Here is a 12415-nt window from a genome sequence, read left to right as displayed (position 1 = left end):
GAGATGGTAAGGAACTCATGTCGTTAGCAAGGGAATCGGCATTCATGTGAATAAAAAAAAGATTCCAGATCATCAAGATGAGCTGATGTAACGGGGAGGAGGGGCATGCATTTGGCATTAACTGCGTTATTTTTACTATAACTACACTAAATTTAGTTGCCTAATATATATAGATAGGTAGATAAATAGATACTCTTTGATTTGAGTTCAGTGTTTAGTAGTTTTTGTTCCATGACCAAAATGTGAATAAAAATACCCAACAATGTGTAGAAAAAAATTAAAATATATCATTTTTTAATACTCCAATTAGAAATAACTAAAAAATCTTAATCTATTTAGTTTTTAAAAAAATTAGTTTTTAAAAAAAATAAAAATATTGTATCGCATTCATGAGTTGACTTTCTACTAAGCTACATATTTTTAAGTAAAATTACATTTTTTCCCATTATTTAAATCTCATATTTCTCGCATTCAAGAAGATTGGTTCAGAATTACAAGGCTACGGAGTTGAACATTAGTAGTCATAAACCCGAAAATTGGGTCGGCTGTCCAACAACGGTCATAAAATAAAAATCATGCCGTCCGAACCTTGATGGCTCAGGGGATAGAGCGTTCGCCTTTAAATAAAGTGTACTGGGTTCGAATCCCAGCAATATAGCTGGTAGCCACACATTGCACATCTGGCTTGCACCGACCACAGTGCTTGCTTAAAAATATCCTCAGTGGTAGACGGATCATGGGTTAGAGTCCCCTTGCCGTTAGGCTAACCGTAGGAGGTTTTCCTCTAATGTAACTCAACTGCGGGTTAGATCCATCCAAAAGTTCCCCATGTACGCAAATTTCTCCCAATACTTGATGCAGGAGTTTCCTTGTTTTCTGGATTAGGTTCAAAATTGCGAGGCTACGGATCTGAGCATTAGTAATCGTAAACTCAAAAATTGTGTCGGCTCTTCAACGACAGTTATAAAATTATGCCGTTCATTACGAAACGGAGTAGTTTTTATCTCCTAGTCCACTACGGGCTTTTACGAGAATGCTTTTTACACTCCAATATTTTTTATACACGTGCCAATGCTAAAGGCATTGTTTTTCTCATTTTTACGATTATTTTGATTCATTAAGTTAATTTTCAAATAATTTTGATTTACTCTTTCCACTCTTTTTTTAATTTGCCCATTTTACACTGTATTTCTAAAAAAATTCAATGCATTAAAAGTTTTTCGAAAATCTTAGTTTCAATTAAAATAATATATTTTGTCTTTTATAAAAATTGAAATCTAAATTTTTTGTATCTTTAACATAATAATAATAAAAAAGAAATAGTTGTACTGTGCTACATGCCATTGCACCATACAGCATTACATACTAGCTTTGTTTGCTTTAAAAAATGAATGTTTCAATTACACTTGGGAACGAATTTTTTGCTGCATTTGTGTAGATATGTGATATTGCCTAATTCGGGTATGAGGATTTCAAATCTAAAATTTGTTTTGTTCCTAAAGTTACAGTTTTTTAAAATGAATTTTTTATTCGAATTTTTTTTTGTCGAAACGTCTAAGCTTAAAAACCTTATATATATTACAGCGAGTCACGTAAATGTTGAGACAAATTTCTTAGGGCACATCATCAGGATTAAAATTGCATAGAAACCCGTTCTTGGAACTGTCGTTATACGTGGCTATAGTCGCTTTCTTATTATGATCTGCTCAGAAGTACACGAAGAAACAGAGGAAACGCTCCTAGTGGCGTATGACCACACTTTTAGGCAAGGATTTCCATGCGATTTTAAACCCGATGATGTGCCTTATTTCCCTTAGATGTTTGTCGCAATATTTATGCCACCCTTTGTTACATACTATAACGTTTTTGAATTTGTGCATTTCGTCGATTAAATAGAATAAAAATGTCATTCAAAACAATAAATAAACACCGTAGCTTGGAGAAAGAAACGGTTTTTCAGCGATACAAAAGTAGTTCAGATGCGTTTTTTAAAAAAATCTCATGCAACAGAAAACTAAACAAACAAAAAAATGTTCCTCCGTGTTATCTGTTAATTAAACATCTAAATTATTTCATGATATACATTTCAGAGGTAAGTTTTTGAAAAATCAATTTTATACCTTGGTATGATAAAATATACGCCTTTATTTTATCATCTTTTATTTGCACATTAAAAGAATTGTAGAATACGTCACCGACATTTGAGATAAGGATAATCTCTCGCCTCATTTCGCCCGCTTGGGGTTAAATATCACATTTGCCTAACGAAAACAGCTGCTATTTGCTTCGCATTCGTTTATTTATTCATAAGTGTAGTACATCCTCCATTTAATATACATGACTTATTTACTTTCCAGGTTTTAATATCTCGTCCGTAGCGAAACGATCTGAAGAAGATAGATCGATTTCCGATTCGGGACATCAATATGAAGAATCATGTTGTTGTGATATAGCTTAATGGTCTGTTTTTTTTGGTGTCATCCAATTCGAAGAAATCTTAAGTCTCTTAGCGACTAGATTTAAAGCTGGATGTCTGTTCCAAAGTTGCCTTTACTCTTAAATGGATGTTCAAGATCAAGATCAAGACGGAATAAGATAATCGTTATTTGCATATTTTTGATTTCTGTATTTCTTTATTACAACAGTAATGCCGGTGATCTAGTATCCTTCTTTATATTATCAGGTGAGATTTTCATAAGATATACAATAAATTTTAGAGAATAAATTTTATATTTGTTGTACATTTTGTTAAACACCAAAATGTACTTTTTCAGAATAAATTGTGCTTACCGTAGATAAGCTATAACGGTTTGCATTTTTGATGTTTAGAGCTTTCATTCACCATTTAAATTGTATCTGGAAGCTTAATTTGGTGTTAACTTTAAAGAAGAAAAAAAAAGGGTAATTTCATATAATTTGTTGGATTGTTCAACATCAAATTCGGAAATATATTGCACCATAATTATTACAGTGTAAAGCTTATTCAAGAAGACAGATAATACACTCTATAACAAAAAAATCGACGCACCAAGAAGGAGTTGTCCGATTGAAACGAAAATTCGTGGATAGGAAGACAATGTACAGAATAGTAAATGATTAAAATTTCAGAACAATTGAATAATTTATTGCAGAGTTACAGTAACAAGTTCAATAAGGTGTTGACCCGCCTCATTAAGGTGATGACCGAGGTCATCAACATTCCGTGCCAGATGCAATCACCTTCCCATCATATCCCAGCCATGCTCGATGGGAGAGAGATCTGGTGATCTGGCAGGTCAGGGAAGAGCTTGACAAGCTTGTAGACAGTTCATAGCAACACGTGCCGTATGTGGTCTGGCATTGTCCTGCTGAAAAACCAGCCCAGGGTGCTGCAAAAGGAACGGTAGCAAAACAGGTCTTAGGATGTCGTCGACGTACCACTGTGCAGTAAGTGTACCTCTAATGGCGACCAAAGGGGTCCAGCTGTCAAAGGAAATGGCACCCCAGACCATAATGCCTTGTTGAGGGCCAGTGTGGCGTGCAATAGTGAAGGCAGGATCCCCCCTCTGCCCTGTGCGTCTCCAAACACGTCTTCGATGATCGTCAGGACACAGTTGGAAGCGGGATTCGTCGCTAAAGACTATATGTCCCCAGTCGGCATCATTCCAGCCTGATCGAGCGTCGATTTTGCGCGTCTTAGTGCGTTCTTGGTGCGTCGATTTTTTTTTTTTTTTGTAGAGTGTATATTACTTATAGATTCATCAATGGCTAATATAAGATACGATTCATTAGAGGCTATTATAAGACACGATTTTACTATTATATTATTATTATTATTATTTTATTAAAAGTTTTTTCTATAAATCTTCAATTATTTTTCCAACTACATGCAGGGAAATATAACATGAAACATATCGAATTACAGTCCTTCAGTCCACCAGTTATTCGCTTTTCTGATTGCAAATGAAATCAATGTTTTATCCCCATTCGCTCTTATTGTTATCTGCAACCATTTGATCAAGTAATGTACAATTGAAAATCAAATATGATAAGACAGGTTCGAATGATGTTAGAGGAACAATTTTATAGAAATGAAAATTAAAATTTTTGTTTCATATTAAACCAACACCTCCTAGAAGAGAGACCACTGCTCGGATGACTTTAGTAGTCCGAAGAAACGAACAACAGCTGCGTATTGGGTGAAAAATAAGATAGATGTTACAACGTTCGGACTACTAATTTCAGTAATAAAAACTACTCGCTTATCAGTGCGGTGGCCTTCTCTCTTTTGGAAGTTGTTGATTAAAACCCGAATGACTGTACTTGATGATATTTTTAAGTAAAAAGATTGATTAGGCAAACAAACCAATCCCAACAATTTAAAATTAAGGTCGCTATTTTTTTTAAATTTCCTGGATTTTTTTTAAAGCATTTTTGTATTTATGCCATGAATGTTAATTCCAGGAAAGCTATTTTCTGTCCATTTCTTCAGAGTTTTAACTTTTTACGTCCTTTTTGGCAAAAGTTATTACGTTATTGTAATTTATATTACAGCATAAGAATTGACCGTTTCTTCATTTCTTAACGATAACGATAAACAATATTTAAAGTTAGTAAATAAATGGCTAGAAGTATTCTACATTTAACCGAATTTGTTTGAATACCATTGCAGGAGTACTTAAAAATTACATTCTCAAAAATTATAAATCGTTTTTCTTTGTTGAGAGATATTATGAATGTAATTACAGTTAATACTATACAGTTACAGTTATTATTATACAGTATGTATTGAAACATATGTAGCTTATTGAATTATTAGAAAGCTTATTTCTATCAGGAGCATTAAGAAAAAAATTTCTTCGATATTTTGTTTTATGAAAGTCAAATCTTTCTTTAGACCAAGAGCCTGACGAGTATCTAGTGAAGTAGTGGACAAGGGTGAACACAGATCTGTAATAAGTAGTCGGTAAAATATTCATGTTTCTTTTTCATTGCACTTACGCTCAACTTTTTCAATGCACTTATAAACAACTAAATTATCTACCACTCGCCTTTCAATAAGGCGTCCCAGGTTCAAAACCTGACGATGTATAGAATATCAAAATAGTGAAAAAATGTAGTATAAATTAAGGGAAAAAAACAGGATTATTTTGAAAGGTATCTTCAAGATATGTAGTATTCAAGTGAAGTTAACTAGTGCTCTTAAATTATCTTACTTAATAAACCCTTAATATTTCCTTCCTCTTCTTCTCATTGGCACGACAGCCCAGGATGGGCCTTGGCCTTCTCAACAAGCTTATGACAAGACATTCTTCCCTTAGCCATGGTTCTCCAGCTTAATATTTCCTATATAGTAATATTTTTTAAAATCTGCTCTAAAATCATTTTAAGCACAGTATCGTATACTATATATATTTATCCTATTAATTCTTTTCTTTATCCTTTTATGACATTTTGGATGATTTGTTTTAACGGAAAAAAGAGTAGTGACTATTGTTAGAAAAAGAAATTTGAGGATGAACAGAGGTTGCTTTCATGCTAAAAGATCATAATAAAAAAAAAAATTGAAAAAAAAACGCGTTTTAATTTTGCAAATATCTGTGTAGCACATGCATGTCAATAGAATATTTGCTACAGTTTTGTCATTTGTATGCATTTCTATAAATCTATAAATCTGTAAGTGTTTATAATGTCGAATTACGTAAAAAAAAATCAGACTGATGTTTCTAACCTGTCACAGTGTTGTCCGCCATGAATTTAAACAATCTTGAACTGAAGCAGACCGTTTTGAGCTTGTGGTTCTGCCAATTTTCCCGTTAACGATGGTAATTTTTGTTTTTCGGTTTTAAATTTAAATTTTAAAAAAATTACCATATCTGCAAAACATTCCTGCTAATGATCATTATTCCTATTTTATTAATTTTTACCTGTTATTTTATGAATTTTTACCTGTAGCTTTTTTTTTTTTATTTTTTTTCTTTTTTTTTTTTTTCTTTCAAGGGTGGAATTATTTGAAACGAATTTCTAAGTAGCACTTCGTGGAGTTAGTTAGCCTAGAAGTCCATATTTATTTATTTGTTTTCTGAAACTTACAATCATAATGCATTATTACATAATAATTAGCATAATTCTATAAATAATGAAATACAAAAAAAAAAAAAAAAAATGATAGATTTCATTGAAACTTAAAAAAGTTTTTCTCTAATTTATCAGAAAATTATGACTAATTCCTCGTAAATATTTTGAATAATTCAAACGTTTAATTTTACTCTTACTAATTTTTAAGTAAACCTTTTAAAATTCCCGATTTTCTGTCACTGGAAATAATAAATAAATAATTTAAAAAAACTAAAAAAAATTATATTTGAAGCCATTGAAACGTTACCACCGTAATAAAAAAAATGGGTTGTAATGTCTAGAATCGAATTAGTGACGGGACTGATTCGGGGAGCAATTTTCCAATCCAGCGGCGTTTAACAACCCGCTTCACTGTTTAACATTTTTTCAAATAAAAATATTTGATTCTTGGCATTGTTTTAGTTCAGGTAAAAAATTTTAAAAGAAAGAAAAGCTTGTATTATAATTGAGACCAATTTCAGCCAAGATTAAAATCTCCAAAAAAAGAGAGCGAGTCGTTAAACGACACTGGATTGTAAATTAGCAATCGAGAGAGGACTGAAATAGCTACGGGAATGAAGCGGCAAGGGGACTGCAACGACGGGACTAAAACGGAAGGACCAAAGTGTCATGGGCCGTCTTGAACATACTGATATTTATTATGTATTCTTGTTTGATTATTTCAGATTCCAAAGCTTTACCATTATCTATACAATGCAATCTCGGAAGGCTAGGGAATCAAATGTGTACGTACGCCACACTTTATGGTCTTAGTAAGCTCAATCGACGTACTTTCATTCCTCTGTCTTGCAATTTGAAACATTTGAAGCCATATTTTCAACAGTTAAGTCACAGAGAATCCATACATCAATATCTGTACATCAAGTGGCAATCTTGGCCAATACTTTCATATTTCCAAGCTCAAGATGCAGCCATATCATCCCATTCGAATTTCATTAAAGGGTAAGAATAAATTATTCTCATATGCTGTAATTATTTTTATTAGCGACAGACAGTAAAATGATACGCGGCTTTTCTAAACAGTGTTGCTGTTGTTTCTAATGACACTTCCCACACGAGCAAGCCTGCTTGGTGAAACCGAGCAAATTTGAGGCAGAGTGTGCGTATCTTGTTTTTCAGCGGCGCCATCTATGGCCAAAAATTCAACTTCTGCCACACCATACGACGCAACCGTTTATAGGGCGGACCCATTCATACATCCATTCATTCATCCACAGATCGTAATTTTGACCTGAATCAGAGAAAGATCGATCTCCAATCCAATACCCCCAGAGGTTTTGATTTGTTATGGGAACATGGAGGACTTTTGCGAATCGACAGATTTAACGTGCATCAGTCACTTTACTACACGGGGAGTCTTCGGCCGGTGGGGTTCGAACCCACGAACTCACGGACATGGGCCCAGCTCGCTACCGACCAGACTATCCCAACCCTCTTCTACGGTTTCTACGGTAACTAAGCAGTAATGGGAATTTATTCATAAAATAAAAATATCTGTTCTTTATTTTTAATTTATGTTAACTGGTAAAACTAAGTTGCAAACTGAGCCTGATGTAAAAAATAGGAAAGACCATTGAAGTATCTAGCAGTCGTAAGGCTTGTTTTACCTTAAGACAGAATCTCAGGTCAGATTTTTTTTGTTTTTGTTTAATCCAAGTCACAGAGAAAACTAACCGAAAGAGAAAAAAGTATACTTTAAAAATAATTATAATTTTTGCATGCAATAGTTTTAAATGGCAAAATATAAAATGAAAATGAAATTGGTTGAGTATTTCCAGAATAATAAAATTTCAAATATTGGATATTTTTAATTTTATAGCAATGAAACTATTTTACTGACTTCTCTGAAGTTTTAGTAGATTTTAAAGATGTAAATATTTTTGTAAAGTGAGGTCCGAATTTTTTCCATCATTATCAAATAAATAAAATGATAAGTGCAAAATTATTGAAAATAAATTCTTACATAAAATTATCCTTAGTTAACCAGTTTTAAATAGATATCCTGACTAAACTAACGTAATCATGTCTTCCAAATTATGACGACTACGACTCCTTTCCCATATCTTGGGAATCAAAAATCCAAATAATCCTTCGGGAAAAAGAATGTTTATTCAGAAAAAATAATTTTCCACTTGATTTTCGTAACTTTACCTAGCGTCTATACATATTTCATAATTGATACATCTTTAGTTGTCCCCTCAACTCGAAAAAATATTTATTCCTACTAAGTAAAACTCCAATAGTATATATATATATGGGTCATTATCACTGAAAAGGTATAAATAGACTAAAAAATTTTCTTATATTAAAGTAATTAAAAAAGAGATAAAAATTACATAAATGCGTTTATTTATTTTTGTTATATGTCCTTATAATAATGGTCAAATCTTCTATTTTATTTTTTACAAGATTTAAAATATTTTAATTTCTGCCTTGTCCACGGAGGAGATGTAATAGGCAACGGGGGAGACATTTTGTGTTATAAAATATAAAATGTCAATGAAGACTAATTCATTAATTTTTGGGTACAATTGATATGAGTTTAACATTAATAAGTGAATAATAAAATATTTCCTTATTAGAGATAGAGCCACTTCCGATTAATCATGCTGCTATGAAAGGAAACATCCATTTTTAAACTAGGTGTATAATTTTTTAAGTAACTCTTACTGAATATTAATAAATTAAAATGCAAAGACTATTGAAACAAAAATTCAGACTCCACATGAAAGTTGAGTGTTGAGGGTACTCTTTTATGAACATTTTATGCAAGTTAAACATACTGTCATCCAAATAACGTTTTTGTTTTTTCTCTTTTCTTCTTGTTATTGTTTCTTTTTTCCCTGGGCACAAACGACTTACTCTATCAATTTCTAGAAATTTAAGTACATTTAATCACGATTTTCTGTTAAATCTTTTTCTGATACAGATTTTAAAGTTTCTTGCTCTTTTTTTTTTTTTTTTTTTTTTTACTTTCTTCAAACAATATAGGGTTTTCTTTAATTTCCGTCTAGCTTGTCTCATACTAAGTTTTTTCTGTTCCCTTTTCTTTTGCATTTGAACATTTGATTGCTTTCTTTTTTTGCATTTTGGTTTTGCCATTTTTTTCCTAAAATATGAAGAGAAAAAAATTTTTTAAACATCACAGAAATTATTTAGAAATCTCCGATAAGAAAAAGTTAAACTTAATTGATTTTCTTTAAAAATACAAGCAAATTAACACATTTGTTCCATTTTAAAAAATATCAATTAAAAGAAAATAGTTTTCTAATTATTAAAATTGTATTATGGTTATCTAACACATTGTCTCTTCCATTGGCTGCGTCTTCTCCTCCGTGGACTTGTTATGTCCACGGAGGAGACAAAAACTAATTCTTGAATTTTACTGATTTTTGATTTTGAAGTTACAAAAATGGCCCAGTTCTTTTTTTAAATATACTATTTTTGCAATCTAAAATTCATCTATCAAAAATAGAATAATTTTTTCTTACCTTCTTTATGATGTCCACGGAGTATACGGTGAGAACTTTGCCAAACCCCAGTTGAACACAAGAATCCAAATCTGACACCAAATAGAACAAAAACAACTGATAGTTAGCATTAGAAAATAGAATGGTTACCTTTCCCAGCAGCTGTGTTACAGGGATTTCGCATATGCTGCCCTTTATTACATATTTACCGAACTATATTAATTTCATTTTTGATGGACAAAGTTTACTAGTCATTTATTTCATAAAAATAATTTTTTTTTAAAAAAATATTAAATTAAAAGTTACTATAAACATTTAACTAGGTAAAAGTACAAAAATCATTAAAATAACATTTAAGTTGTTTAACAGCCATTAAAAATTATTTTGTGTCACAGACGTAGGGACGTCCACGGAGGGGATTTTGAAGTTATGTTTATTAAAAAATAAGAATGAAATATTAAATAATACATTTAGCAGAAAAGCAGAAATGCATATGATTTGTTAGTTAGAACTTTACGAAAAATGATAAAGAAAAATATTCAGATATATATATATATATATATATATATATATATATATATATATATATATATATATATATATATATATATATATATATATATATATATATATATATATATATATATATATATATATATATATATATATATATATATATATATATATATATATATATATATATATATATATATATATATATATATATATATATAAAATAGAGAGCTATAGTGCGCACGGATACATTTGCGGAGATTCTGAAATTTTACGGATACTTCTTTTAAAATCTAACGGGATGGGGGGGGGGGGAACTAGCTGCTTATTTCCGAAGAAATACTTCTTTTTTTTAATACTTCTTTTTTCCTATTAAATATAAATCTTTCATGTATATAAACGATATTTAAAAATCATTACTTTTTGAAATATTATATATATTCCAAAATTATCTATTTTGGAATATTATCTTTTGCTATAATATCTCCAAACTCATAATAATCAAGAAATATTACGAATTTGCAGATTTTTTAGATTGTGTGAGCAAAAACTTTTTTTTTTCGGTTACAAATTATAAATTTTCTATTTTTCTGAAGTGAACAGTTTTCATTGATTTTTTAAAAAATTACAAAATAAGTGAATTATAAAATAATGTGAAAATCATTAAAATGTGCAGAAAATGCCTTCAAGATTTATTTTGAAAAAAATAAATATTTTAAAATTTGTTTGACCTTTTTTCTATTATACGCGTGTTTAGAATTTACAAATATTACTTTTATAACGGAATAATTACCCCATAATTTATATATGTTGCTGTAAAAACCCCAACTCTGGTAAATTGTAGGTTTAATCGGTAAAACTTAAGATCTATTATATTTATATGTATATTTAATTTCAGGTACAAATATCCTTGTTCATACACATTCTTTGATCACATTCAAGATGAGCTTCGTGAACAATTCAGATTCACAGAAGAACTGCGAGAACATGCGTATAAAGTATTACATACAGCTAACGTCAACCGAACCAATAACGTGACGTACGTCGGCGTGCATGTTCGCCGGGGAGACTACCAGAATCGATGGCTCAATGAATTTGGTGGTGTGGCTGTTAACATGGAGTTCTTTCAAAAAGCTGCAGATTATTTTCGAGACAAATATAGTCCAGTGATTTTCATTTTAATTAGCGACGACCGAGAATGGTGCATCAAAAATCTATCCGAACGATTCGGATTTCATGTCGCCGGAGAGGCATCGACTCCTGCTCACGATTTATCGGTTTTAGCTCATTGCAATCATACTATAATGACCTATGGGACGTTTGGGTTCTGGGGAGCTTACCTTGCTGGTGGAGAAGTTCTCTATTTCGACAAGTTTCTCAAGCCAAATACTTCATTTACAAATAACAGATTCATTTTCAACAAAATGTACCCTCCTCGTTGGAAAGGATTAGCTACCGTCAACTCTTCGATATTTAATGACATTACGTTTCAAGAATGAAACTTTTCTAGTATTACCTAATGTATTCAAATTCAGTATTTAACACTTTCCCCTTGAATGAAAGATTCTTTTATTTTACCGGCTATCATATCATATTTCCTATTAAGTATTGAATCTTTCTTGTACTGAATGTTATGTCAACGCTACTTTTCAAGTATTGAATCTTTCAATTTAAATGAGAATATCTAATTCTGCCTCAAATTTTATTCTGATAGCAATATTGAACTTTCTTAATTAGCATTGTGTATTTACTTCTTTAACCATTCATTTGTAACTGATTAAGGAACTGATAATTGTTGAATTAAAATTTCTTTGTAATGAGCTCAAACTCTCCCGAATGAATTTCAGTCGAAATTTCAAACTCCTGCCAGTATCGAAAACTCATATTGAGTATTGAGTACTTGTCTTATTAATCAATCATGTGTACAGGCAAACATAAAGTGACTATACTCAAAATATTTAAGATTTATTTATTGTCAAAAAGACTAAAAAAATATCTCAAAAAATAAAAAGTTTATCCTGGAAAATAAATTTTAGTAAAGGTATTCTTCCTTTGAAAGGGGCCGTTGGCGACGATAAAATTTTTTTCGTCAATTAAAGCATTAAACATAATAAACAGTCTGTAATAATAGCTGTTTATTATTTTTGATAATCTGATTAATCCAGGGATGTGAGCGCCATTGCCCGATTTGCCCTACACTGATGTTTTTTTTTCTTTTTTCCTTTCTTTTTTTTAAAAGATTAAGCACTACTGTTTTGTATATTGTTTTGTATACTGTTTTGCACACTGATACTTCTAAGGTTAGGTGCCACTGC

General features: G+C 31.1%; 1 protein-coding gene across 1 annotated transcript; it reads left to right on the top strand.

Annotated features, from left to right (window-relative positions):
- Nucleotides 1–2225: 2225 nt before the first annotated feature.
- Nucleotides 2226–12111, top strand: LOC107436408 (galactoside 2-alpha-L-fucosyltransferase Sec1). Its single transcript, XM_016048119.4, has 3 exons — nt 2226–2683; nt 6783–7059; nt 10999–12111. Exons 1-3 carry the CDS (start codon nt 2530–2532, stop codon nt 11597–11599), a joined length of 1032 nt encoding a protein of 343 aa, XP_015903605.1. The 5' UTR covers nt 2226–2529; the 3' UTR covers nt 11600–12111.
- Nucleotides 12112–12415: the final 304 nt, after the last annotated feature.

Source organism: Parasteatoda tepidariorum, chromosome 5, assembly GCF_982258835.1.
Source record: "Parasteatoda tepidariorum strain Cologne lab strain chromosome 5, Ptep-v5.0, whole genome shotgun sequence".
NCBI classification, from domain to species: domain Eukaryota; kingdom Metazoa; phylum Arthropoda; class Arachnida; order Araneae; family Theridiidae; genus Parasteatoda; species Parasteatoda tepidariorum.
Note: the sequence above shows the minus strand (reverse complement) of the source record. Positions and strands in the feature narration are given on the sequence as shown.

Coding starts and splice junctions, on each gene's coding strand:
- LOC107436408 (XM_016048119.4), top strand. CDS start 2,530: ATGTCTGTTCCAAAGTTGCCTTTACTCTTAAATGGATGTTCAAGATCA. Junction 2,684..6,782: donor ATCCTTCTTTATATTATCAG/GTGAGATTTTCA, acceptor TGATTATTTCAG/ATTCCAAAGCTTTACCATTA. Junction 7,060..10,998: donor CATTCGAATTTCATTAAAGG/GTAAGAATAAAT, acceptor ATTTAATTTCAG/GTACAAATATCCTTGTTCAT.